The sequence below is a fragment of the Catharus ustulatus genome, chromosome 2 (assembly GCF_009819885.2).
Source record: "Catharus ustulatus isolate bCatUst1 chromosome 2, bCatUst1.pri.v2, whole genome shotgun sequence".
In the NCBI taxonomy this organism is placed as follows: domain Eukaryota; kingdom Metazoa; phylum Chordata; class Aves; order Passeriformes; family Turdidae; genus Catharus; species Catharus ustulatus.
This window is the reverse complement of record NC_046222.1, coordinates 461,885-474,981: the sequence shown is the minus strand read 5'-3', so window position 1 is coordinate 474,981 and position 13,097 is coordinate 461,885. Positions and strand designations below refer to the sequence as shown.

At 48.9% G+C, this 13,097-nt stretch overlaps 1 protein-coding gene across 2 annotated transcripts in view; it reads left to right on the top strand.

Annotated features, from left to right (window-relative positions):
- GRIK1 (glutamate ionotropic receptor kainate type subunit 1) overlaps positions 1 to 12,375 on the top strand; it is a 73,141-nt gene extending 60,766 nt beyond the window's left edge. For both annotated transcript variants that reach the window (XM_033084400.1, XM_033084409.2), the window contains 3 exons: positions 1,688 to 1,913; positions 5,805 to 6,055; positions 11,915 to 12,375. In XM_033084400.1, the coding sequence (XP_032940291.1) occupies positions 1,688 to 1,913; positions 5,805 to 6,055; positions 11,915 to 12,070 (633 nt within the window). In that variant the 3' untranslated portion in view covers positions 12,071 to 12,375. The remainder of the gene's footprint in view (positions 1 to 1,687; positions 1,914 to 5,804; positions 6,056 to 11,914) is intronic.
- The last annotated feature ends 722 nt before the right edge of the window (positions 12,376 to 13,097 follow it).

The window sequence follows — 13,097 nt, the reverse complement described above, 5'->3', positions numbered from 1 at the left end:
CCAGAGAAGCTCAGGGCCATTGATATTCTGAAGTCAAATTTAGCTTCAGAGACAGAACTTCAAATCCTGCGTTTTTAGAGGAAAGAGGTCCTGAAGCTCAGAACAAATTTCCTAGAGCTGTTTTTAGTTTTACACTGATTTAATCTTGTACCATTAATCCCTCAGGCAGAAATATGTAGGCTTAAAAGCGTGTGAGCTTCCAAAAGAAAAACCTTCAGACAAGGTGGTTAAATATTTATGCACTGCATGTGCCAGCTTGCTTGTGCCTGAAATACACGTGCACAGAGGCACAGGGGAAGGACAGTACAGAAACTGGGCACGGATTCCCTGGCAGAGGGACGGTGGCACAATGAAAATGCATGAAAAATGCAATGTATCACACCTGTATTTTATCAAAGGTTATGATTTTTATTATGGAGGCATTTCCAGAACCTTTGGCGTTCTTTGTGCTGCCCAAAACTTGAAATAAAAAACCCTGGAGTAGCTGTCTGTACAAAAGCAGCTACTTCTGTCTGCAAAGGAAGGCTGTGGCTTTGCCTCCCTCAGCCTGTGAACAGGAAGCCCCTGGAAGATGAGATTGCACAGTGTAACTGCTGGGTGGGATGGGGTTGGGAAGCACAGTGGGAAAGCAAGGTACTCCCACTGCTTTTCTGAAAGCTGCAATTGCATTTATTCAGGCTGGCATCACCGGGAGTGAGTGGTGCCTGTGATGCACGTGCTAACAGTTGTGCTTGCCCACTGGTTTGGAATGCCTAGCACCAGTGTCCTTGTTGTAATAGTTTCCCCAGGGAGAAAAATATTCTAAAGATATTTTTCAGTGGAGTCACTTTTCTGCAGTGACTTTTAGCCAGACAGTGGGGGGAATGAAAACAAGAGCAATTGGAATTATCTGTGGGGGGGAAATGGAGTTCTGACTTGGAAAGGAACCTCAGAATCTGCCTCCTCCCGTGTAAAGATGCCAGATCTGGCCAGAGCAGATGAAAACACCCCGAAAACAGGGCCTGGGCAGCTCAGGACAGCTAAGCCTTGTTGGAGGGCAAGCCAGCAGCACCCCAGGCAGCACTGTCCATCTGTGGGAATGGCCAAATCTGGGAGAAGTCCAGCTGGAAGCAAGATGCTTCCCATCCACAAGCAGTGACACACATTTATTTCTCCTGACTGCTGCCTGCTCTGTTTCCAGCATGTCCATAAATCTTCCACTTTCTCGCCCCTCCATCATATCAGATCTTAGTCCTGTGTTGTGGCCTGTGCCAGCTCCTGCCTTCTAAAGTGCAGATGTGCTTCCACTAAAATTAATGAAAATTCAAAGGCCAAAATTTGGCACAGGATCCATCCTGGGAAAAAAAGGGATCTGGCAAGTTGAGCAGCCAAGATCATTTTTACAAAGTCTTCTGAATAAGGAACACATCCTTCCACTAAATTCACTGTAGTGCATAAACACGGCATCAATTTCAAAAATATTCCCAGTGGGTCTATAAAAATGGTTTCTACTTGTGAAGAGCCACTTAACCACCATCAGAGTTTAGTGGCATCTTGTGGCTCACCAAACCGAGCTGGAATTCGGGTGACATTCACAGATACTGAATTTACAGGTGAGGCACGTTAACATTTAAAGCTCAAAGAACCACACGTTCAGGGGCAGCTGGGGTGCTGGTGTGACTCTGTGTGTCTCCTCCTCCCCGTGCAGAAGTCCAAGATCTCCACGTACGAGAAGATGTGGGCGTTCATGAGCAGCCGGCAGCAGACGGCGCTGGTGAAGAACAACGACGAGGGCATCCAGCGCGTGCTCACCACCGACTACGCGCTGCTCATGGAGTCCACCAGCATCGAGTACGTGACCCAGAGGAACTGCAACCTCACCCAGATCGGGGGGCTCATCGACTCCAAGGGCTACGGCGTGGGCACCCCCATCGGTAAGAGCTGCTGGGGCTCACAAACAGGGAGTGAGAATGGATTCACTGGGAGGCAATTCCTCCCTGTGAGGCTGCTGAGGCCCTGGCACAGGTGCCCCTGGATCCCTGGAGGTGTCCAAGGTTGGATGGAGCTCTGACATACCTGGGGCTGTGGAAGGTGTCCCTGCCCACCTGACTGGAAGGGCTGTAGGGTCCCTTCCCACCCAAACCGTTCTGGGATTCTGTAGGTACCCCAAAGAAAACTGCTTACTCAAAACACTGAAATCCCTGATGCAGAACCTTGCAGTTGATCCTCACTGTTGCTCTGAGGACATGAACTAAATCAGAAATTCATCTCCTTTAATGCACAGCTTTAAGACTCCCTGTTTCTCTGAACTCTCTCTGGCAGACCTTTTCTAACACATCCAGTACCCTTTCTAAGTGCACAGCATTAAAAATTGTGTCAGATTTTTGTGCTGTGCACTTGTGAACAGTTGGCAGGTTTTGTCCTGTGTTCACACAGTTACAGAACCAGAAGGGTTTGGGTTGGAAAGAATCTCAAAGCCCATCCAGTGCCACCCCCTGCCATGGGCAGGGACATTTCCCACTATCCCAGGTTGCTCCAAGCCCTGTCCAGCTGGGGATTGGTTCATCCATTGCTTGACAGAGCAGATATAAATAATGGAGAAACACCTCTGCACTTGGAACTGCCGTTCTTTGTGGTGCTGAGCTCGCAGAGAGATTGTCACAGACATGACATCCCAAGTCTGTTTTTCCAGTGGCTGTGTGAGAACAGCCTTGGCACCCCGAGGAAAGTGATACAAAAGCTAAAATCCACAAGAATGACAAACTCATGGCAAGAGTTTCCTTGCGGTTACAAAACTGCCACAATTTAAACCAGGAACAATGAAGGAATAATTGGAACAGATGGCAGTCCTCAGAGACAGTGCAGCCACTGGAAATGCAGCTGTGAAAAAATAATGTATTTATAAAATGTTTCTTGTATGAGAAGTGCACCTTTATTTTTTTGTTAAGAAAAACCTGTAAAATTCAGGGGAATAGATATCCCCAAGCACTGTGGAATAATCCAGCACCATCAAGCACCTCATAAACAACCGATTTCATAAACAAGATAAACCTGCCACTGTTCAGAGGGACCCCCCAGGCTCTGGTATTTCTCTCAGAGCATTCAAGACTATTGATTGAAGAGGCTGTATGGAAAATTTAAAAAGCAAACAGACAAAAAAAAACAAACAGAAAAAGCTTGTCTGTGACTTAAAAACCACAGTGACAGAGCCTGTCACTCCAGAATTTCCAGTGAGAGCACTTTATGGCTCCTGAAGAAACAGGGAGGAGAATTCTTGAATCCAAGAAATATTTTATCAGAGCATCTTCTGCAAGTGAAATGCAGCAGTCAGAGGCATCAGGAGGAATTTCTGCATGGAAAGGGTGCTCAGGCCTTGGCAGGGCTGCCCAGGGAGGTTTGGAGTGCCCATCCCTGGAGTGTCCAAGGAACTCCTGGATGTGATACTGAGTGCTCTGGGCTGGGGACAGGGTAGGGATGGGGCACAGCTGGGCTCAGTGCTCTCAGTTCTTTTCCACCCTCAGTGGTTCTGAGATTCTGTGAGGTGTGTCAGGGCAGGTTTAACTCCAGGATCAGTGCCAGTGCTGATGCAGGTAATTCTAAAGCTCTTCTCAGTTGCTTGAGAGACTGCTAAGAAAGCAGATAAATGCATTTCTTGGCCTAAGAGGTTTGTTAATAGCTCAGAGGCCATAAGTAACGTGCTGAATATTTGAAGAGGTGTGGAGATGGATTTGTGGGTGGTGTTAGAGCTCACCAATAAACCACCACCAGTGCAGCTCTCCAGGCACTCTTGACAAACTCTAAAAGCCCATGCGGAAATATGGAGGCGCCTGTTACCCTCCAGATGAATTGTGGTAATCCTGATGGCAACATAAACAGCACAAGAAAGAATGAACAGCCCCACAAATCCTGTGTTGTGACTCAGGCTGCTCCCCTTTACCTCCCAGCTGTGTCCTTCCAGACAGGGCAGATGGATGAGTCTTACACATTGCAGGGGACAAGCCTCTCCTGAGGCACAAACGATTCTGCCCTCTCTTTTGTGAGGCACTGCTCTTTTCAGGGGTAATAATTCACTGCTCTGTGCAAAGCCAGCTTTTGGAGGTGTTTCTGGCCTGCTTTCTGTGCTGTTATTTTTGGGTCCTTAACAGCCAGCACACAAATCATCCGTTCTTACAGCAGGCACGTTTTGCTCTCAGAGCTGGCTGCCTCCAGCAGTGCCGGTCTCTGGCTTCCCAGATGGATTTGGGATAGTGTGACACACGTCTCCTGGCAGCTGTGGCCACAGCATGGCCCAGTGCTGGCACTGCTCTGCCCCTGCACAGCAAGGGCTGCCACAACAAATGAGGAGCTGCAATGTTCCTCACGCTGCTTCTCCTCAGCAGGGCTGGGGGATGGAGGAGATGGAGAGCAGCGAGGGGGATGTGTATCCACAGACAAGGATTTTAACAATGTCCTGCACAGCAAAATAAGGGGGGAAACTGAAGCTGTGAGGCTGAATTTCCACGGCTATTTCAGTGCATGAGGACTCAGGAGTGCTGCCTCAGTGAGATTTTTCTGAAGTGCCACATGATCCCTGCAATTCTGCCTTAAAGCTTGGCTTGCCTTCATGGAGCTGAGTTTGCGACACATTTAATGTGCAGCAAAGTGTGACTTTGGTGAAATAGCAGTTGAAGAAAATCTGAGAATCACAGAATCACAGAATGGCCTGGATTGGGAGGGACCTTAAAGCCCATCCATGTCACCCTGCCATGGGCAGGGACAACTCCCATTATCCCAGGCTGCTCCAAGCCCCATCCAGCCTGGCCCTGAGCACTTCCAGGGCAAAGCCACAGCTTCTCTGGGCACCCTGTGCCAGGGCCTCCCCACCCTCACAGGGAAGAACTTCTTTCTAACATCCCACCTAATCCTGCCCTCTGGCAGTGGGAAGCCATTCCCTGTGTCCTGTCCCTCCCTATCTTATTAATGTGCTACTGGAGGGTGGGCAGGAGTAGCTGCAGGGCTTTCAGCTCTGCATTTCAGCCCAGACTCTGAATGTTTCCAGCTGTAGGGAGCCCAGCAGGGCAGCATTTGGGAGCACACACGTGCCTTTGGAGCCAAGCAGCATCTCACAGAATCACAGAACCATTCTTGCAAGCCCCCCTCCTTGCTCTCACACAAAGAAAAGTCTCTCCCACAAACACTGCAGGATTTTGAAAGATGGAGAGGCTGAGCAGAGTGTCTGAGACCAAATCTAAGCAGACTGAGCCACCCAGTGTGACCCCACTCCTCACCAGACACTGCCCAGGCCCATCATTTAGCACATACATCATTTAGCAAATGGTGGCCTGCAAACCCAAAGCATGAAATTGTTGCTATTTTCAGCTTGCAGGGCCCCTACTGTTGCAAATCACAATAAAAAGGACTTGTCCACACAGTGTTCTTACAAGCTGTGGGTGTGGTGCAGGTGTAAATGAGAAGAGTGACTGTGGACTCCTCTGAGGCAGCCACTCATTTACAGGCAGCAGGAAAAACCAACAGGTGCTGAAGTCAACAGGAGGGATGCAAAGTGGGAATTGTCAGAGAGTGCTCACAGCAATAGTCAAATAAGATGTAGAGAAAAGCAAGAAAACCCTCTGCCAAGGCTTAAAGAGACCTCACTAGGAGACCCTAAAATTATTATCAATTTACAAATAACTGCACCAGTGGAGCAGGGCAGACCCCAGGAGAGATTCCCTTCCCACCTCCAGCCTTTGCAGCTGGAGCAATCCCTCCTGTGATAAGGGAGGCTTCTCTCTCAGAGGGTGGCAGTGCTCCCCGCCAGCAGTGCCAGCCTCGCTGTCCCCCCGCAGGGTCCCCGTACAGGGACAAGATCACCATCGCCATCCTGCAGCTGCAGGAGGAGGGCAAGCTGCACATGATGAAGGAGAAGTGGTGGCGAGGCAACGGCTGCCCCGAGGAGGACAGCAAGGAGGCCAGCGCCCTGGGGGTGGAGAACATCGGGGGCATCTTCATCGTGCTGGCGGCGGGGCTGGTGCTCTCCGTGTTCGTGGCCATCGGCGAGTTCATCTACAAGTCGCGCAAGAACAGCGACGTGGAGCAGGTGGGTGAGCCCGCCCTGGCTCTCGGGGAGGCTCTGCAGCACATCCTGCTGGAGTGCACATCTGCTGTCCCCATTCCTTCTGGGGACAGAAGGGCCAGTCAGTGCTGCTTAGCAGGGCACTGCACAGCAAGGGCAGTTCGTTCCTCAAACAGTTTCTGCTTGAACTTCAGGGCTTCCAGCGTGAATTACATGGGAAAGGGGTAAAACACAACTGGGCTGTTGGTTATTTTATATGGCATTGAAAGGAGTAAAACACAACTGGGCTGGTGGTTATTTTATATGGCATTAACATAAGAGGCTCGAGTAACCAAGAAAAGCCCATCCAAATCCCAAGAGTAATTTTCCTCTTGCTCTAGAAAGCATCTTTTTTAAGAGCCAGGGGTTTACAAGTTGTGCTGAAGGATGCACTTCAAAGCAGGGAGATCTACTGAGAGGTGATGGATGCTGCTGTAAAGTATGATTAGGGAGCCAAAGAAATTCTGCTTACAGCTCCACTGAAGTGTAATGAGCTGTTTAAAAGGGCAGAGGGAAAACAAAGGACGTGCTGTGTGTAAATCACTCCGTTAGAGCGGTTTATGAGAAGGGATCAAGCCTTAAAATCGGTGTAAACACCGCTTTAGAGAACCACGGGCCTGAGAAAGAGGCAGGGCTGAGCAGGACCTTGGAGAGCGCTCCCGAAGCTGCCAGCCAGCCCCTCCTGCCCCGAGGCGGTTTGTCCTGGCTCTGTCCCGGACCCTGCTGCGCCCTGCTTGGCTCCCCTTCTCTCCAGCAGGACTTTCCCGAGGGGACCCCACCCTGCAGGAGCAGGGGGTGGTTCTGAATCCCCAGAGGTTCCCATTTCTTCACTCCAGGCTCCCAGACATGAGGCACCCACCTGGAGGCGGGTGAAGTTCCCTTTGCACTGTGAGGTGGGAAAGGCTTTTCCATGGGGAAAATGCTGCACAGGGTGTGTCATCACTAAGCTAATCCAAAGCATCGTTGAATACAATCTGTGACTTTTCTGTTTCCATAAGTGCAGTCTCTTTTGATTTAAATGGCTTTTGAATCATTCTCATGCTTGTTTTCCGTTTTGCTTCGTTCATTTATTTACTTTCTCCATTTCTCTTCTCTTGCATGCCAAGGCCTTTTGTTTCTTTTACGGACTGCAGTGTAAGCAACCCCACCCGTCCAACTCCACCTCTGGCACCACCTTATCCACGGAGTTAGACTGTGGCAAGTTAATCCGGGAGGAGCGAGGGATCCGAGCGCAGCCCTCGATCCACACGGTGTAGTCAGGAGAGGAGCAAGGTGCGTCCGGGGAGCATCGCACCAGGCAGGGATAACGCAGGGGAGGAGCTGGAATAGGGGGAATTGCCAAAGCCCGAAATGCGGGCAGTTTCAGTGCTGCCACGGGAAATAATTGCATCCCCAGCAGGGAGCTCAGCAGAGCCTTTCACAGTGATCACAGTCTCTCATGGGCCATTGTCACCTTGTCATTTCCCGGGGTAAATCACCTGCTTCAGGTAAGAAAAATGATTTACCTCCTTGTCATCTCCTCCCCAACCCGAGCTGGACACATCTCTGAATTCAGGAACCTCCCAAACACCCTGCAGGGCTCCATTAACTTCCTGAACCCCACAGAGATGTTGAGCTGGCATCTCTCCTTCCCTGTGTCAATATTTAATGAATTTTAATTCCTCCATTCAAAATTCATCACTCAAAGCCTGCGAGTAACTACCACAGCACAAAATCAGAGCCATCAGTTAAATTTTATGCCATGGATCCATTAAGGATATATTCAACAGGAGCACCCTCAGGCAACACCCGCACAGAGCATTAATAGAGCAGCTCGTTGTCTTGTTTGAGCAATTCACAGCGTTCATTTGTAACACGGAAAACTCCTTTGTGGCAGAATCGGCTGTCAGTTTATCCCAGACAGCCAAGCCATTGCTCTGTACATTGAACCCCGGTGGGATGTTTTGTCCAGGAGGCTGGCACTGGATGTGCTTCACACCCTGGAAGTGCAACACCTGACAAATTGTGCACCAATTCTCCGCTGCTCATCCAGGCTGGGAGTTAATGCTGCACTCCAGATGCTGCAAGAAATTGTGTTGCTCGGAATGTTCTCTTAACTTGTTTGAATGGGGCCTTGAAAGCTTTGGCTGTCCATAAAATGCTCCTTCTTGCCAGCAAAGACCTGGATTAGGTACTCTGAATACCTGATTTAGGAAAGCACTGTTTATTTGCAGCTTCCCAGTAGAAGAGACTTAAAACTAATTAAATTCAGCTCCTCTCAGGTCTCAGAGGAGAAGGAAGATGCCTAATGTGTTTATCTCCATCACTGCTCCACGCAGGAAATGCTCTGGGCTGCAGCTTGGACCGGTTTTGTAATTGCTCCCGAGAGGAGTGCAGGATCCAGAGCGTTTCTGACACTTGCTGGGTGAACATGTCCCAGCTGGCAGTGACAGCCATCCTTCCCTGTCCCACAGACAGCCCCCCAGGCTGGCAGCAATTCCCTGGGGGAATTCCAAAGCAGCTCCTGCTATCCTGACAGAGCTCAGCCCCGGCTACAGAAAGAGTTATCAAAACCCATCACTGCTGTTCAGGTGATGTGAGCAAGCAGCTTTGCTGATTTTCCTTGCGACCAGAGCACAAAGGAACAGTTTCTGTAAGTGAGGGGGAGTTAAATTAATCCCTGGATTACTGTCACACTGTTTTGACAGCCACTGCTCAACAGACTCTGGCAGGTTAAAGGAGTCAGTCTGGGATGTCCTCATGCCATCAGTGACAGAATACTCACACATCCTTAATGTACCCAGCAGCAGTTTGCTCCCTAAAAGAAACTACTTTGGATATTTTTCCTTCTGTGCAAAAATAAATCAACTTTCTTTCAGCACAGGTCAGTGTCCCAGCCATGGGTGTAGGAGAAAAACCCCGACTTCTGCACTTCCTCCTCTGTCCCTGAGCTGCTCAGGAGTCCTTCCAGAGTGAAATTTGATTTTCACAGTTCTCAGCACTTCAGCAGCACACTGGGTTTTGGGTGGCTTCTTTACTGTTATTTGGTTGGTTTTGCAAGGCATTGATAAAATGCCTTGTCCTCAGTGATAGCCCAGCAGCAGAAGCAACAGATTGATTAATCCTGACTGCAACTCCTTTTCCTCCCCCACATTGTTTCTGCTTTATTTTATTTTATGTTATTTATTTATTTATTTTTAATTCTGAATCTGTAATTCTCCTAAAGCTTAGCACAGACCTCTGCATGGGAGTGTAAGGAAGGATTTGGGAGCCTCATGACTGAGCTGCAGCAGCTGCTGAAATGACCAAAAGGCACAGACAAAGAGCCCCACATCACACAGAGAGCAGAACCTATTCTGCTTTTAAAGGATGACATTTCCTTTTACATGCCATGGCCTGCAGCATTTTGACACTGCCAGAATGAGAAAGTTAAGCTGGCTGAAAGCAAAATGTTAAATTCATTTTTGAATCATAAAAGAGATTGATTTGTGCCCACTCTGCTCTTGTTCTGGGCAGACCTCAGCAGTGGACTGACCAGCATGGAAATAAAAAGGGTTTTTAAAGCAACCATTTCAGTCTGGCCACCAGAATATGAGACAAAAGAACAGCATATTACCCTTTAAAATCGAATTTGAATGTCAACATCGCCTTTTTGAAGGCTGCTTTGCAGGTGCTGCTCAGAGGGTTTGGGTTTCCCCATGGGGTGTGTTCCTTGCCCATGGCTTTTCTACAGACCCCACATCATTCTGGCTGAGGCTGTGCTCGCTCTGCACCACTTCTCCTAAGAATAGCTACAAGTCCTCCTGATAGTAATAATTTTAGAATTCAGAGCAGTTGGAAGGGGGCACTCCACAGATCAGATATTAAAAACCTCCCAGCAATATGTTCTGTGAAGTTCTGCAGATGCAAAATGAACTTCATGGGGCTGTTTTGTGGAGATGAATGGGAAAGGCGTTGTGGTTATTGCACAGTCTGAGTAATAGGGATCCCTTTGGAAAATTAAAGTACCAGCTATTAACAAGGCAGTAAAATGCACTCTTTCACCTGCAGAAATCATCTCTGGCTGCACTCTGCAGAGAATAAGGGCTGGGATTAAATACAACACATCAGGAGGTTTGTGAGAAACACAGGGAGAGAAAATACAAATGAGACTCTTAAATCCTACCAAGGGTTACTAGGATCCTGTCCCTATTTGCTGCAGAGTTCTGGGGTTTTTTATGCAATCCAGACTTTAAAAACTCACTGAAAGCTGAGACCACAGAGAGCAATAATCCAGGCCAAGTCAGCCACCCAGATCCTTTGTGTCCATTAGTTTGGGAGTCAGTTTGCTCTCCAGAAAAGCTTGGAGCAGTGCAGAAAGGGTGTTGGGAGATTACCTGCTGGAGCTGGAATGCCTGGATGACATTGTCAGAGGGAGGGTGTTTAAATGGGCTGGGAGCACAGCTGAGGTGGGGAAGGACAGCAGGGCGCTGCCCTGGCTGTATATTTGCACAGAACAATTATTGTGGGTTTGTTTTGGCTTTTTTGCTTTTTTTGGGTTTTTTTTTTTTTTTTTTTTTTTTTTTTGCAAAGCCAGATACTTCCACTTAAAGGCTACTTGTGTTTCTTTGTGTTATATGTAATTATTCCAGCTGTGGGTTTTAAAGGATGTTTCCACTTAGCCCACACGTCTTTGTTAATGCTGTGATGGTGGGAAGAACGAAGATCTCTTCTTTCTTTCCAAGCCATTCATCTCCCTTATTCTTGTGGTAATTATCTCCTTTCTTCAACACACAATATTTGAAAAGATTCTTTCCAAAGAAAAGATGAAGATTGAAGGCTGTGCTATATTTGAGAAATGTCTGTTCATTCCATGAGGGAAAAATAACTAAGCCACAAAGAAATCTTAAAAAAACTCTACTTTTGTTTCTCCAGCACACTCATGGGTTTTTTTGTGACTAAGGTATATGGTGTTTAAAACAAGTTTTTTTCTGCTGTGAGGTCAGAGGCAAATGAGAAAGGGTAAGTTCTGTGATGCGAAGCCATCAAAACATCGCAAAGGAGCCTGTGGGGAATTTCAGAAACATTCAAAAGCAGCTTTATTTGAGCCAAGGTTAAATGAAAGTCACTGGAAGCTGAGTTAGTGAAAAACCCTTGCAGTGTGCAGGCACCTGTCGTATCCAGGGATTTATTCCCAGCTAGATCTTCTGAGGAGCTCCTGAGCCCTGTGAGGGCACAGGCCAAACTTTTGCTTCTCCTGAGGAGCTCCATGAGGGCCAAGACCGAGCTTTGGACTCTTGAGGAGCTCCTGAGCTCCATGAGGGCCCAGGCTGAGCTTTGGACTCTTGAGGAGCTCCTGAGCTCCATGAGGGCCCAGGCTGAGCTTTGGACTCTTGAGGAGCTCCTCAAGCTCCATGAGGGCCAAGACCGAGCTTTGGACTCTGCTGAGGAGCTCCTGAGCTCCATGAGGGCCAAGACCGAGCTTTGGACTCTTGAGGAGCTCCTGAGCTCCATGAGGGCCCAGGCTGAGCTTTGGCTTCTCCTGAGGAGCTCCTGAGCTCCATGAGGGCCCAGGCTGAGCTTTGGACTTTCCTGAGGAGCTCCTGGAGCTCTTGAGGGCCCAGGCTGAGCTTTGGCTTCTCCTGAGGAGCTCCTGAGCTCCATGAGGGCCCAGGCTGGGCTTTGGCTTCTCCTGAGGAGCTCCTGGAGCTCTTGAGGGCCCAGGCTGAGCTTTGGACTCTCCCGAGGAGCTCCTGGAGCTCTTGAGGGCCCAGGCTGAGCTTTGGACTCTCCTGAGGAGCTCCTGGAGCTCTTGAGGGCCCAGGCTGAGCTTTGGCCGGGCTCTCCGCGGTGGGAAGTGTTTAATGCCATCCCCTCTCTCCACAGTGTCTTTCTTTCAACGCCATCATGGAGGAGCTGGGAATTTCCCTGAAGCACCAGAAGAAGCTGAAGAAGAGGTCGAGGACGAAGGGGAAGTCGTCCTTCCCGAGCATCCTCACCTGCCAGCAGCGGCGCACGCTGAGGAAGGAAACCATGGCGTGAGGGGCAGGGCGGGAGCAGCGGGACAGAGCCACCCTGCCGAGGGGACAGCGGGCACGGCCGCCATGGGACACCAGCTCCCGCTCCTCACAGGCTCCCCGTGGTTCCTTTTTTTAATCTAGAGGTACAGCAGCTGAAACGCTCGCCTAGACTGATGTACTACTGATCCTCCGGGAAGTGTCTGGCTCTTCCTCTGGGCTGGGTTTCTCTGCTCACCTGGTCTGCATCTCTGTCCCCTCCCCGTGCATCGCTGTACGTGCTTTCTAAATAAATAAATAAACAACAGACAGGGTTCTCTTTTCCAAGAATCTGGGAGTGAAACTTTTCTTTTCCCTTTCTTTTCCCTTTCCCTGCAAGGATTGCAGCTCTGCTGAGCACAGTTGTTTAGGAGCCAGGCCCCAGACACCAAAGGGAAAATCCACACCATTAACTCAGAAATGGTAACTACAGAAATGGATCGAGTACAAGGACATCCAACAACAGGGCTTTTTCATTTAGCCTGATACTGTAAGGAGCAATCTGCAGGCTCTTTTCTGTGAGCAGCTTGCTTTCCACCATCTTTTCCCTTTTCCATTTCTTTTAAAACATGATTACTTGGTAATATCATCGCACCAGGTGGTACCATCAGCAGGTGCTGGTGTTTGAAAAATCAAAATCCCACAAGGAGTGATCAGTGAGCAACACTGACACAATCACACTGCCACATCCCCCAGGTCCTAATGCCAATAAAGCAATTCTTGGTTTGGAAATGAAAATCTCTGAGAAATTAGGGCTGAGAATGCTCCATTTATAACACAGTATAACGATGTTATGTTGACCACCAAGATAACAGACGATCTGGCCTGGATTGAGTGACCCCTCTGTGGTGCAGGGAGGATTTCAGCCTGGGTTTAAGGACATCAAAGGCTTATTAAGGACCCCTTCCCTCACCCATGAAGGGTCGAGTTCTTAAAGGAGGAAATTCATCAGATTAACAAGGCCTAGTTTTGACAGACTCGTGTTAACTCCTGTTCCTCCCTCTTAGTTAAAA